A 14,486-nucleotide genomic window follows, 5' to 3' on the forward strand; every position below is an offset into this window, starting at 1 on the left:
AGATGGGGGCGCTGTCCGCAGCTTCTAATTGGCTGCTTCGTTCACCTATAAAATATGCAAGCCGGCGCGAGGCCTTTCTCTCATCAGGCGTCCTGGAGTGAGGTTCGTTCGTGACCTGCAATCTCGCCCGGGACTGGCGGCGGGGAGGATGCGGTTCTTCGGGGGTTCTTTGCGGGGGGGGGGGACGCTTCGGGACTGCAGGGTCTGGGCCTGTTTGGTCTGGGCCGCGGTGGCGGCAAATGCAGCCCCGGGCCGGGCCGGGGCGGCGGGCGCCCGCGCGTGGTCTGCTCCACATGTGCCTTGGGCTTGGAGCCCGCCATGTCTTGGGGACTTGTGTCGGGGTGTCTTGAGCTCCCTTTTTCTCTTCAGTGACATCGTCTTTAAACCCTGCGTGGCAATCCCTGACGCACCGCAGTGATGCCCAGGGAAGACAGGGCGACCTGGAAGTCCAATTACTTCCTTAAGATCATCGTAAGTGCGGGGTGGGTCCCAGCCGCCCACCGTGCTGCTTAGGCCCCGGGCACTAACGGAGACAATCAGCAGCCATGTGCTGAGTGCCTACTACCACATTAGGTCGTTTTAGGCAAATCTCATTTAATCTTCCCAGTTTCCCGAGATGCGCGCCCTTTCTCCTCCCTTTGTTGCAGGTAAATAGGCTCAGGCACGTTAAGTGGCTCCTAGGGTAACAGCATTAACGCCCAGGTCTGTCGGCTTCCAAACAGCGCTCATCGTACTTTTACTCCCCTGCCTCCTTGTTTGGGAAGGTCTGAGGCAATGAGTGACTCATTATAAAGTCAAGTTGTTGCATATTCAGGTCCTATTAGTCAAGAAACTAAACTTTAAGTGAATGCTTTGTCTTGGATGGCCTTGAGTTGGGTCTTCCCCTGCCTAGAAATGCTAACCATGCTGCTCTTCAGGCATTAGGATGCATTGTAGAGTTTAGTCCATTGTATTCTTCCCCATTCATTCAGGGTTTCAGACTCACAAAAAACTTAAAAGAATTGTAAAATCATATACCCGCAACTTAGGTCCTATAAGCAATATTTTACTGTATTTGCTTTATGTTGTATTTTGAATAATTTAAATCTAATCTTACTTGGAAAAGTATTTTTTTTGTATTAATGCAGCTGATTTGGTGAAACAAACATGCTTCATGGTTGGGAAAAATTAAAAATGAAAGTTACAAGCAAAATTTTTTGATTGAATGTAGAAACATAATTTTTACCATTCATACTCAGCAAGCAAATCTTTGAAAATGTAGCGTTTTAACTCAGGCAGCTGGCAGTAAAAGGAATTGTCCCAGTCTTTGAGACATTTCAAAAGCATAGAAGAAAGGGAGTGAGATGGAAAGCAGTTATTGTGGGATTTGGTTTCTATTAATCTCTTCCCTCTTTTGTCCTGTGAAACGTTGCTTGTTTGTGGCTTGTTTCTGTAGCAACTTCTGGATGATTATCCGAAATGCTTCATTGTGGGAGCAGACAATGTGGGCTCCAAGCAGATGCAGCAGATCCGCATGTCTCTCCGAGGGAAGGCCGTGGTACTGATGGGCAAAAATACAATGATGCGCAAGGCCATCCGAGGGCATCTGGAAAACAACCCAGCTTTGGAGAAGTCAGTTCATCCTCCTGGGCATCTTTATCCGCCCTTCTCAGTGTCCTCCTCCCTTTTCCTGGAGAAGAACGGTACTGAAAAGTGACTGTCTCCCATAAACTTCTCTTTGCAGACTGTTGCCTCACATCCGGGGGAACGTGGGCTTTGTGTTCACCAAGGAGGACCTCACTGAGATCAGGGACATGCTGCTGGCCAATAAGGTAAGGGGAGAATCAGGTTGGTTGGAGAGACCTTATTAATTTTGGCTCCTTAAAAGCAACAAAACTGACCGTTCTCAGGTTGTGCCTGTGGAGAGAAGACTTCTCACTGTTTCTCATTTTTTTGTTCAGGTGCCAGCTGCCGCCCGTGCTGGTGCCATAGCCCCATGCGAAGTCACTGTGCCTGCCCAGAACACTGGTCTGGGGCCTGAGAAGACCTCCTTCTTCCAGGCTTTAGGCATCACCACTAAAATCTCCAGGGGCACCATCGAAATCCTGGTGAGTGGACCTGGCTTGCCAGTGCTAGCCAGGCTCGGTTGCTGCCAACCTGCTGGATGTCCAGGTGTTAACTGCCAGCTCCCTTGTTCTTCAGAGTGATGTGCAGCTGATTAAGACTGGAGACAAAGTGGGAGCCAGTGAAGCCACGTTGCTGAACATGCTGAACATCTCCCCCTTCTCCTTTGGGCTGGTCATCCAGCAGGTGTTTGACAGTGGCAGCATCTATAACCCTGAAGTACTTGACATCACAGAGGAAACTCTGCATTCTCGCTTCCTGGAGGTACACGCTGTCCATTCCAGGCTCTTCTTGCATTAATAGTTGAGAGCGTGTCTAGCTTCAGACTGAATCCTGGCCATGCAGCTGACTAGCAGTGTAATAACCAGGGACGGTTGTTTAATCTGTACCTCAGTTTCCTTGTCTGTAAATGGCAATAACAATATAAGATTGTTGAAGGATCTAATGAATTTATGAATGTAAAGCCTTAGAACAGTGCTGGGCACATGGTAAGGGCTGTTATTCTAGGGTGTGCAGTAAGATGTGAGATTTTGAGTAGTGTCAGTGAGTCAAAAGAGGAATGAGAAGATGAGATAGTTAATACATCAGTGTTGCCAAGTACCCTGTCTTGGGAAGATGGACTCTTTCAGGGACTGTTATTGCTTAGTTTTTGCCACTAATATATCCTCTAGTTAACAAATAAGGTGGTAGGAGATATAATTCCTTTTTTATTGGATGAACGGAACATTGCAATTATATATACTCTTAACTCCAGTTACTTTTGGAAATCTCACTAGTGAATGAAATTCACATCTGGAACTAATTTAATGTTTTTCTCTCTTGGAATGCAATGGTTATGTTAATAGTTTATATTTTCACAAGATGGTGGGTTTTGACGTAAATGCCACCATCATGGTATAGGGAACGTCCATGTTGAGAATAACAGCAAGAAGCATTTATAAATTATTGGGTCTGAATTTCCCTGCCAGAAGCATTTGGTGTGAGGTGAATTGTCCTGTGTGAGACTAATATACTAATCTAGCAAGTCTTGTTTGCTGTCGAGCTTTGCTTGGACTCAACAGCAAAGATATCACACCTGAAGTGTGATTTTTTTTTTTCTTTTTTTTTTCCTTCCTTCCACAGGGTGTCCGCAATGTTGCCAGCATATGTCTGCAGATTGGTTACCCAACTGTTGCATCTGTACCCCATTCTATCATCAGTGGGTACAAGCGGGTCCTGGCTTTGTCTGTGGAGACTGATTACACCTTCCCACTTGCTGAAAAGGTATAAAAAAAAATCCACCAGGACCACAGCAGACCTGACAGTTATTAGCAGGAGGATAAATAGCTGCCCGTTAGTGTTTTTATAATAGTGTTTTATGTAGCAGATACATTTTTAAGAGTATAGAAACCCTAGGGGGACTCGTTCCAGGGCTCCCCACGGACACCAAATCCATGGGTGCTCAAGTCCCTTGTATAAAATGGTGTTATGTTAAATAATATTTCTAGGTTACTTACAATACCTAATACAAGGTGAATGCTATGTAAATGGTTGTAAATACAATGTAAATAACTGCCCCCGTGCAGGAAATTCAGGTTTTGCTTTTCGGAAATTTTTTCCTTTTTTTGATCAGCAGTTGGTTCAATCTGTGAATGTGAAACCTCTGGATACAGAGGGCCAACTGTATACTTGAGGTTGGGAGGCAGGGGAGGCGTGTTCGCGACTTTAGAAATTACAAGAGACTTAAAGGGGGCTTAGTTAACAGGTAAGAGCTGGGCCTAAGATCACCAGGCTATACCCAAGCTGTCCTGTCTGGTCACTTCGAGAATAAGATTTCACTGATACGGAAATTGGTCCTTAAAACTTTTGAGCTCTGCAGAGGCTGAAGGGTTGTGGGTAGTAGGGGGTGTAGACGGACTATTTTGACCATGAACTTTTCCCCTTGCTTTAGGTCAAGGCCTTCTTGGCTGATCCATCTGCATTTGTGGCTGCTGCCCCTGTGGCAGCTGCCAGCACTGCTGCTCCTGCTGCTGCTGCCGCAGCCCCAGCCAAGGTTGAAGCAAAGGAAGAGTCGGAGGAGTCGGATGAGGACATGGGATTTGGTCTCTTTGACTAATCACCAAAAAGCAGCCAACTCAGCCGGCTTTATTTGTGAAACAAGGAAATAAAGGCTTACTTCTCTTACAAGTCTCTGGATTTTTCATTTTGTGCATTTTGAGGTTATAGTTCTGTGTGCTAGAAACTGAAGCCATGGTAAAATCATAGAGCTTTATTTGGAGTTGACATTTGGTGTCCTCTTTGTAAGTGAAGGACTGCTCTCCTAGCATCCTGTACTTTTTGTGGACCCAGCTTTAACTGAATTCTTATTAAATGGAATTGATTCCATGACCATCAGGCCACTATTCTGGGTCACTCCAAGATACTTTGAGTAGGTGTCATATTGAGATAAGCACTGGATGAGTGCTGCCAGAGTTTTTCAAACTGGGTGGTGATGTGATTAATGATGAGTTTAGTGGTGGCCGTTATTTAAGGAGATAGAACAGCTGATGCTGTAGGTGTTGTGAATCTTAGGTTTCACTTATCGATTTGCACTGGGTCACCCAGTAATGTGCTAGTTGTAACCAGGACTCAAAAGTTTTGAAAGCCGTTGCTAACAGGGACGACAACTGAGCTGTGCAGACCGTATTTGAACTAGTTACAGAGTTGGCAGGTCTGCATGCTGAATAAAACTTAAGCAACTCTGGACCATGAGGCCCACTACCTGCAGCCTCCCACCCTGTGACCTTGTCTTAAGGAGCTGTCCCCGGGCAGGCTTTTCTCTCAGCTCCAGAGTCCTCCCCTGACTGCCAGGTATACCCCTGTTTTTAAACCCTCACATTGTCCACCGCTGGGGTACAAACTCTTAATAGGATAAGACACGAGTTGGCTGCCTGCCTTTTAGCGAGCTCAGTTCCTGTTATCAAGGGAACTCCTCTAGGAAGCGTCTAGGACACACTTCTGTAAAATGGTCTTCACGCAGGAGAGGCTCACACGGGGGTGTCTGGGCCGGACCTGCGCACTCGTGGGTCGATGTCTGCAGGGCGGTCGAGACGCGTTACAAACCCTCAGGGACCCCCGTCTCCCACGAGGCCGGGCTGAGAAAGGCCCTGGGGAGGAGGCCTTGATAGTCCCCGGCGCTCACCCCGGTACCCAGTCCAGTTTCCCGCCTCGAAGCCCAGGCTGCCGCGGCCGCCATCCCGCCCGGGGGCGCCAGGCCCCGGGCCCCAACACTATCCCGGCCTCGCTCTGCGGTGTGGGCCCGCGCTGTGACCCGGAAGCGCTCCGGAAGCGGTTCCGGAGTCAGCGCCGGCAGGATGGCGGCGGACACGCAGGTGAGGCGGGCGGCTGCGAGGCCAACGTGGCCAGCGACGGGGCGCGGACGGCGGCGGTCGGGCAGGACCGCTAGTGCCGCTGGCGTAGGGGGCCGGGGGCCGGCGGCTGCGGAGGGCGCGGTCCGGGGGCCGCTTTGGGCCGGTCCCTCCCGGACCCGGCTTCGTCCCGGCTCCCGGCCCGGGTGGCGCGGACCGGCCGCGGGCTCGAGGAATCAGGGACTCCGGCCTCGGCGGCTGGAACCCGTCGGGCCCTCCCCGGTTCCGGAGTTGCCGAAGTTCCTCTTTCAAGGAGTCTCTGCTCCATTTCTCCGAAGCCCTCCAGCAGTGAGCCCCGGCCAACGCCAACTCCCTCTTAAACTTTGTGTTCAGCAAATATTTCTCAAGCACCTACTATGTGCAGGGATTTATAGCATATTCTTTGGATTCATACAGATCTGAGTTGGAGTCTTGGTCAGTTTCAGTTTCTCTGAGACGCTGGGCAAGTTTCTTAACCCTGCCAATTCTCAGTCTTTTCATACATAAAATGGGGCTAAACTAGTACCTGTCGTGTAGGGTTGTTGTGAGGAGTCAGTGAAAGAAAGTAGGACTCCATGTTGATGGTTGTTATTAGGTGCAGCGTTAGATAAAAGAACTGTCACAATTCAGGAAGAGTCTTGTCACCTTGAGTGTTATTACCTGTGAAGTGCCTCATAGTTAAGGGAGGAGCTGGGGAAGACCTTTTTCCTCCACCCCATCCTCCTTTTAGCCGTGTTTTAGGGTGAAAAGACAATATTATGGGAAAAGGAAATGGGTCTCTAAAGGACAGCATGGCTTACTTGGGTATCAGGGTGAGGAGATTAATTGATTTTGATAGGGAGGCCCTGAGGCCAGAGAGTGACTCCTCAACCTGAGCATTCAAAAGATGCGAATTGGGCTTCCCTGGTGGCACAGTGGTTGCGAATCTGCTTGCCGATGCGGGGGACACGGGTTCGTGCCCCGGTCCGGGAAGATCCTACATGCCGCGGAGCGGCTGGGCCCGTGAGCCATGGCCGCTGAGCCTGCGCGTCCGGAGCCTGTGCTCCGCAGCGGGAGGGGCCGTGACGGTAAGAGGCCCGCGTACCGCAAACAAAACAAAACAAAAAAAAGATGCGAATTGCGAGTTTCCTGTGCAAGGGAGGGGCTGGTAGTTTTTTTAAAAATATTTATTTATTTAGGCGGCGCCGGGTTTTAGTTTCGGCATGTGGACTTCTTAGTTGAGGCTCGCATGTGGGGACCTAGTTCCCGACTAGGGAACGAACCCGGGCCCCCTGCATTGGGAGCGTAGTCTTACTCACTGGACCACCAGGGAAGTCCCAGGGGCTGGTAATTTGTTCCAAGTTTGTTATAGTGAATCCTGGAAAGAAAAGCATAGTCTCCTGGGTATTTTGAAAAGGGTTGGGAGAATACACGCTGACTGTGTAACATTAAAACTCAAATGCAAAAAAAAAAATCTCTCCAGTGCTGTGTTGTTCAGTATGGTAGCTAGTTAATTAATAGGCAAGCGGCTACTTAAGTTAGCTAAAATTAAATGAAATTAAAAATTTAGTTATTCGGTTGCACTAGCCACATTTCAGTGCACCGGTAGCCATATGTGGCTGGTGACTACTGCATTGTACAGTGCAAAAGAACATTTCCATCAACACAGAAAGTTCTACTGGACGGTGCTCCTCTAGAGAGAAACCTGTGAACATTTAAGCTCTTTGCATCTGATCTCACCAGCAAATGACTTCTCTGAAGGATCTTCCTCAGTTTTATTCTGACAGGATCCCAAGTGGGTAACATTCATTTTCTGATTAAGAAAAAGAAGAGCCTTGAACCTGAAAGGCTCTTTCATCTTTGGGGGAGAAACTATAGCCAGGAATTTAATATTAGCATGGAAAAACAGCTATGTGAGAATTTTAGGTAAAGGGTGGATTATATATATGCATCTATTTTTGCTATCTCCTCTAGCGTCACTAAAACTAGTAAAGAGTTGGAAAAAAAAAAGAGAATTGGAAGAATGGGGAGCAGACAATAGCAGCAAACTTTTGGAAGCTAGAAAGTGATAAGTGGTAAAGGGTTCAGCAGACCCAAGGGAAATGAATCCTAAGCCAAGTTAAGAAAGCTGAGAATCAACCTGATTTACGTTGCAGAATCTCTGACAGCTGGGAATTGGTGGTATCAGCTAACCTCTGGAAGTGAGGGTGAGTGGGGAGGGGCTAAGTTAGGAGGATTGGTTGAAAGCCCTTTTCAGATGTAGTCAGAGTCCCAGCTTCCTTTCTCCATCTTGGTAAAAGCCTGAAAGTTTTCTCTCTGGAGAAAACTTGTTCTGTGTAAAACAGGACCACACAAAAGTGTGGGAGGTCCAATATCCACGGAAATCATCAACAAAATAATTCAACATACTTTCTGCGAACGGAAGCATGTGTTTTCAGATCAAAAATGCTCAGTACAATGGATGAAAACAGACTCACAACAAAGCACATTAATGTGAAATTTTAGAACCTTGGACACAAAAAGAAGATCTTAGAAACTTCCAGGGGGGAAAATCAGGTCTCAGACAAAGGATCAAGAACCAGAATGGCGTTGGGTTTCCCAGCAGTAATGAAAGCTAGAACTCAGTGAAGAAAGGTCTTCAGTATTCTAGGAAAACTTCAACCTAGAATTCTGTACCCAGACAAACTTCAGGTAGGAGGCCAAAACATTTTCAAACTTGCAAGGACTTCACGAGATGGAGGATGTACTTTACCCAAACACAAGAAAGAGTACATTTTCAGGGTGATAGAGTCCCAGCTGTAGGAGATCACCCACCAAATTGGGGCAGGTAGGGAAGCACTGGGAGAGGCTTCTTCAGGAAAATGGAATTTGGTAGAATACCTGGTCTGCCTAAATGTATTGAGATTTAGACAAGTGGCAGAAAGTTTGAGATTGAATTATGAATTAGAACAGATAAAACAAGGCAAACTGAGGTGAGGAGGGAATGGGCATTGGGAGCCTTTATTTAACTCCAGGGTTAATTTTAAAAAAGCTGTGCAAGAGAGTAAACAGTTTATTAAATGGAAATTGAATACCATTTGCATATAATGTAAACACTGAATTACTGGGCTAACCCATATTATGAAACAAAGGAATTGTGTCAGGGATATGGGGAGGGTCTCTGGTGGGGTTGAAGAGGGAGAGAGGTCTTTGGTAGAAAGGCAGAAGTAGCAGCACAAGCAAATTATTTAGAGATATGGCGATAACTACCGAAATAATCAGCCAATATTGGTGAAAGAGATTGTCCTTGTGTGTGAGGGCATGCGACTGATTTTTAGAGCAAACCTCCCAGAACTTTTTGACTCTTTAATTATATACATGAATGACTATAAAAACAAGAGACAATATTAAAACAAATAATTTGTGTAGAAGACAGTTTTGGACATGATTTTATTCATTGCTAATAGAATTATAGCAGGGATTTATCTGTAAGAAGAACTCAGTATTACTTTCTCTCTCTATGCACCCTTGAGTCTTATTCTACTAATAAGGCCTGTCCGTGAAATACCCTCAAAAGAAAAAGAGGGCGGGTGTTACCCACTTGGGTCTTATTATGCCCTGCTCAACTGCTCATGTATCTACAACCTGCCTGCTTTGTAGCCTGTAGAATATTGTTCAGGAGCCAGATTTTCAGGAATATTTGCAAACTGCCCCTCTTTCTAGGTCTTATGCTTATGTTCCTGTGCAGGGGATGCAGTTGTGGTAACATGGATGGTGGTTGAAAGCTAAGGACTTGTTAGCATCAGTTTTTAGACCTGTTGGTTTCAGGTTTAGTTTCAGAAATGCAGGTGCTGTGGCCCACAGGTCCAGTCTGAGCAGTGGCTTCCTCTCTGGGAGTTGATTTCTTCATCACCTGTGAAATAGGGGATATGGTGCCTGTCTGGAAGGCTTGCTGGTAGTAGTAGCTGATTTTGTGCTCAGGATGAGAGGTAAATGCTCTACATACACTGTCTCATTTAGTCTCTGTTTAACAGTCATGAGGTAGGTGCTGTTGCCTGTATAGATGGGGAATCAGAGGATCAAGGAAATGATATAATTTGACTGAGTTTCCACAGCTGGTAGGAGGCAGAGATGGGATTCAATTTCTTGACCTTTTACCTGCTAGCCAACTGTGTTTATGAGTTGCCAGGATACTCCTTCTTATGGGAGGTTTACAAGACATAATATAAAGGGAACATACCTGGCATTTAGTAGGCCCTTCCTAGATTTTGCATAGTTTGGAAGGGATATTTTCTGTCCTGAGGTCTTTGCCTTTGACCTTGCCTCTTTTTGTCCACGTTTAAATGAGGTATACTGAGTGGCTGACTGGTTGGGTTAAAAGCAGTACATCTCACTCAACTGGGGGTGATTGTGTCCCCCAGGAGATGTTTGACAATGTCTGGAAACAGTTGGGGTTGCCGCAGCTGTGGTGGGAGGATGGGGTGCTGCTACTGGTGTCCATTGGGTAGAGGCCAGAAACGCTGCTCAAAATCCTACGATGTATAAAGGCAGCCCCCAAAGTCAGGAGTGTGGAGGTTGAGAAACCTTTGGTTAGAGAGAGCTTCACTGAGTTCTGCACCTCCCACAGCTTGCTCGCTCTCTCTGTTTCCGCCCCCCCCGCCCGGGCAATGTTTTGTAGTTTGACTGCTGAAATTTTTCTCTGTGGGCTTGGTCTTCACAGGTTTCTGAGACACTAAAGCGTTTTGCAGGGAAGGTGACAACAGCCAGTGTGAAGGAACGGAGAGAGATCCTCAGTGAGCTGGGGAAATGTATTGCTGGAAAAGGTATTTTTTTTTCATTTCATTGATTTCATTTCAAATTAAATTGGGTTCTCTGCTTAGCATCATGGCCTTCTTTTCCCCTCACAGTAACTTCTGTCTTCACTGTCAGTATTTGCTTGTTATAATCTGCACTGAAGCAGTTGGGTTGGTGGAGAGTTTATCCTTCTAGGCGCCAAACCTTTTTACCAGTTTTAACCATTTTGATTGGAAATAGTTCTAAAAGATACCAGCAGTCTTTCTTAAGTGATTTATTGGATGGAAAAACATTTTCTTTATGACCGGGGGCACCATTTTTCCCAGTCAGTGTTCCGTGAAAACAAGCAAGATGGTATCAAGTGATTGGCTAGTAAAGGATTCCAAGATCATGTAAGTTTGTGAGATGTCACATTTTATTTCTTTTATTTTTTAATTTATTTTATTTATTTTTGGCTGTGTTGGGTCATCGTTGCCGCGCGTGGGCTTTCTCTAGTTGCGGCTAGTAGGGGCTACTTTTCGTTGCGGTGCGTGGGCTTCTCATTGCGGTGGCATCTTTTGTCGCGCAGCGCGGGCTCTAGGCGCACAGTCTTCAGTAGTTGTGGCTAGCGGGCTCTAGAGCGCAGGCTCAGTAGTTTCTCCACAGCATGTGGGATCTTCCCAAACCAGGGCTCGAACCCTTGTCCCCTGCACTGGCAGGCGGATTCTTAACCACTGCGCCGCCAGGGAAGCCCAGATGTCACATTTTAATCCAGTGTTTCCTTGAACCTCATTTTTGCCAAAAACCTGTTCAGGGTCTGGGCACCACATTTTGGGAAATGCTGAGCACATGTAGTTACCCTGATTCTGTACCATAACCCGAGGGCTCTTGCTGCAAATTATGAGGCATGTATAAGACTAGTGTGCCTTCAACCAATAAATGCTCATTAGTTTTGAGTTTCCTTTTGGTGTGTTTTTACTATACAGCATTGGTTCTCAGAATGTGGTCCCTAGACCAGCAGTATCAGCATCACCTCAAAACTTGTTTGAGATACAAATTCTCAGCTTCACCCCAGAGACTCAGATTCCCCAAAACCCTGCAGGTGGAACCCAGAGTCTGTGTTTTAACAAGCCGCAGGTGATTCCTGTGTTTGCTGCAGTTTGAGAACCATGGCGGTATAGAATTGGGTCTCCGTTTCTGTCAGCTTTCACTTGTTGTTAGGAAAAAGCCTTCTTCCTACCACCCTCTCACCCCCATTCTCATTCGCTGCTTCTGATCTACTGTTGCCTGGTTACATACCCAAGCTTGTTAAAGTAGTGTGTAAATTAAGTAAATTGCTGTTTGTGAGCTTCTGAGAGATTCTCCTGTGGATCAGAACTTTAGCATATGAGTGTTATGGCACCTTCAAAAGTCTTTCTGGTCACTTCTGAACAGAGTTCTAGTTAGAAAAGGCTGCCATGTGATAGATGCTAGCTGGACTCCCTGAACCATAATGGCTGACTCCCTGCTAAGTAACAGCTGAATACTACACTTTTCCCCATTTTGTGGAGTAAGGAGTTTGACATGTGTGGGTGAAGTTTATGAACTACTCAGGGCCTTTTCAGGGTGATTCTACTCTTCAGTCACCCTGAAATTCTACAATTCAGGGTGAATTACGTTTGTAAAATGTTTAGTAGTCTTTGATATACAAGTTGATTGGGGGAAGTTAACCTCCCATATGAAATTGTTAATTCTCAATTTCCTGATTTTGAGTCTAAGGAGGAGTCATTGCATAGTGGTAACTCTTCTGGCCTCTCCTTTTGTTAGGGTAGCAAGCAGGTCACCAGGAGAGTTCATCAGAGGTGGTGCAGTGGTGCAAGGTGTTTTCTGCCAGGGCGAGGAGTTGAAGTCTTCCTCAGAGCTGTCGATGCGGATGGTCGGCCTGGCTCAGCCCAGTCTGGCCCTGAGGCCTCTGATGCTCTCCGCAGTTCTGCCTCACTGTACTTGAAGCCTGAGACTCTGAGGCGGTGTCTGCTGTGCCTGTTCTTTCCAGTCACAGGCGTCTAGTGCAGAGTCAGAGGTGAAGGGCTCTGCATTCTAGCCATGGCTCTGCCACTTACAGGCTGTGGGACCCGGTTCAGGTTACTTAACCTGTGAGCCTGTCTCCTGGGAGTGAGGAGTGAATGAGAACACATGGGGACGGTGCTTGACTCGGTGCCTGGCTATGGTCAACGCCCAGTGTCTATTAGCTGTTATTACCACTGTTCTCTTAGCCACAACCTGTTCCCGGCTCCAGTCACTCTTTTCCTCCGTTACTGAGGTAGCCTCAAATCAGATGGACCAATACCAGGCTCAGGACCCTGGGGGAGCTGGGTGCCTGCCCCTCCTTCATTCCCCATGCCCCCATCGTTCGGGTGCCTGAAATGTGAGGCCCTGTGCAAGCCCTTTGTGGGCCTCCTGCTCTCGGTGCCTCCCACGCTGGTCAGTCTGACACTCAGCGTACATTTCCCCCGTCAGACCCTCCCCTCTTTGTCTGCGGGCTTCAGTCTGGCATGCAGAACCTGTCACAGGTTGGCTCTCCGTTATTGAGCACTATTGTTTCACTAGTTTCTCTTTCACTCAGCTGGCGTGCTTGGTTTTCCATGCCTTGGTTTCTTCATCTTAAAAATGAGCTCAATTGCAGTACCCACCTTACAGGAATTGAGTTAATGTATATAAAATGCTTAGAGCAGGGCCTGGTGCCTCATGAGCACTGGTTAAGTGTCGGGTGTTGTTATCCCTCCTCCTCCTCACGCGCCCTGCACAGGCATTGTGCCTTCTTATCCCGTGCACTTCTGCTCATGTTGTTAACACCACTCTGCATGCAGGCCCCTCTTTCCGTTTGTCCACAGCCTACTCATCTGTTAGGCCAAGCTTCTGTGTCCTTAAAATCTTCAGAAACCTCTCTGTTATAGGTGTTCTTCTCTTTTCTGATCCCTCATAGTACTTAAGTTTTGTCCTATGTTTTAAAACCAATTATTAGAACGTACATAAAGAAAAGTACACATATCGTAAGTGAACAGGTCGCTGAATTATCACAAACTAAACACAGCCGTGTAACCAGCACCCGGATCAAGAAGCAGAACATTTCCTGTACTCTAGCACCTCCACTCGAAAGCATGTTAAATTTCGAGGGCACTTGTCTTGCCTTAGTTTCATTCATTTAACAGATGTTTGTCCGAGAGCCTTCCCGTGCTAGATGTTTCTTTAGAGTCCTATTTTGTCATTACTTTTTCCTGTTGGGAATTCTATCTCAAACGCCCGGGGAGTATCCAGTGGGCAGAGGTCATGTCAGCAGAATGCCTGGCTCGAGCAGATGCCCAGGAAGTAGATTTTATTGAGTAGATTTTATTTTATTAACCCCTGTGTAATCTTTGGTTTTAGATCTGCCAGAGGGAGCAGTGAAAGGCCTCTGCAAATTATTCTGCTTGACTCTGCATCGATACAGGTGAGTCCCGATCAAAGGCCCAGTGTCCAGAGCAGTTTGTGCAGAAATGTGGTATAGGGTAGTGGTTAGAGCCCAGGCTTTGGAGCCAGACTGCCTGGGTCCTGCGCAAGTTACTGAACCTCTCTGTGCCTCAGTTTCCTCATCTGCAGAACAGGGATGTTGCTTTTACCTACCTCATAGGTGGTTGTCAGTAAGAGTCAAGTTCTTGGAACGTTGCTTGCCACGTTGAGTGCTCAGTCTCTATGCTGGCACCGGTCATGTGTGTAAAAGCACTTGGCCTAGTTTGAGGCCTATAGTAAGTGTTCCCTAAAGGTAGATGTTGTGCTTACAGCCTTAAGGCTCATTTGCCCTTATTAGATGCTTCCAGAACTCTCAGATGAGGTAGATTTATCCAGTTACTTCCTAATCCCATCATCTATGACCCACTGGAATACAGTGCAGTCTAATTTTCCTGAGAAAGACCAGGCTTGGCCTAAGCCCCCCACCCCTGCCTCGAGTCCACATGTTCACCTTCCCCTTCTTTCCTCCTCCTAGAGATGCAGCCTCACGCAGGGCTCTGCAGGCAGCAATCCAGCAGTTGGCTGAGGCCCAGCCAGAAGCCACTGCTAAGAACCTTCTGCACTCTCTGCAGTCTTCAGGCATTGGCTCCAAAGCAGGTGTCCCCAGGTAAGAGGTAAAGGTGGTGGCCCACTGGGGGTTGGTGGAGTCCTACTCGTGAGAAGCTGGTGCAGGTGAGCAGGCGTGAACATGCCTGCCCCTTTCCCCTTTGCAACTCTGAGGGGTGCCAGCAGTCTGCCTTCTGTACGGACGGAGAAGCCAAG

The 14,486-nt window shown here is 47.1% G+C and overlaps 2 protein-coding genes across 4 annotated transcripts in view; both read left to right on the forward strand.

The window, feature by feature from the left end:
• Positions 1–4,269, forward strand: RPLP0 (ribosomal protein lateral stalk subunit P0). Of its 2 annotated transcripts, XM_027124585.1 has the most exons (8): positions 1–102; positions 370–471; positions 1,436–1,611; positions 1,724–1,811; positions 1,941–2,087; positions 2,182–2,367; positions 3,226–3,366; positions 4,034–4,269. In XM_027124585.1, exons 2-8 carry the CDS (start codon positions 418–420, stop codon positions 4,196–4,198), a joined length of 957 nt encoding a protein of 318 aa, XP_026980386.1. In that variant the 5' UTR covers positions 1–102; positions 370–417; the 3' UTR covers positions 4,199–4,269. The 2 variants fall into 2 exon arrangements, with proteins under 2 accessions (XP_026980386.1, XP_026980385.1); XM_027124584.1 differs by lacking the exon at positions 1–102 and having other exon boundaries at positions 351–471.
• A 1,112-nt stretch (positions 4,270–5,381) lies between these two features.
• GCN1 (GCN1 activator of EIF2AK4) overlaps positions 5,382–14,486 on the forward strand; it is a 56,835-nt gene continuing 47,730 nt past the window's right edge. Inside the window, exons 1-4 of one of the 2 annotated variants that reach the window (XR_003436694.1) lie at positions 5,382–5,453; positions 10,147–10,249; positions 13,602–13,665; positions 14,200–14,331. Coding sequence is in view for 1 of the 2 variants with exons in the window: in XM_027124574.1 (XP_026980375.1) it covers positions 5,436–5,453; positions 10,147–10,249; positions 13,602–13,665; positions 14,200–14,331 (317 nt within the window). In the remaining variant the exon portion in view is untranslated. The remainder of the gene's footprint in view (positions 5,454–10,146; positions 10,250–13,601; positions 13,666–14,199; positions 14,332–14,486) is intronic. The other variant, XM_027124574.1, reaches the window with a different exon arrangement.

This window comes from Aethalodelphis obliquidens, unplaced genomic scaffold (assembly GCF_003676395.1).
Source record: "Aethalodelphis obliquidens isolate GAN/ISIS:26980383/991018 unplaced genomic scaffold, ASM367639v1 scaffold28, whole genome shotgun sequence".
Taxonomy (NCBI): domain Eukaryota; kingdom Metazoa; phylum Chordata; class Mammalia; order Artiodactyla; family Delphinidae; genus Aethalodelphis; species Aethalodelphis obliquidens.

Excerpts from the sequence above, each read along its gene's own strand:
- RPLP0 (XM_027124585.1), top strand. The coding sequence starts at position 418 with ATGCCCAGGGAAGACAGGGCGACCTGGAAGTCCAATTACTTCCTTAAG. Across the intron at positions 2,088-2,181 it reads GGGGCACCATCGAAATCCTG|AGTGATGTGCAGCTGATTAA; the intron begins GTGAGTGGACCT and ends CTTGTTCTTCAG. Across the intron at positions 3,367-4,033 it reads CCTTCCCACTTGCTGAAAAG|GTCAAGGCCTTCTTGGCTGA; the intron begins GTATAAAAAAAA and ends CCCTTGCTTTAG.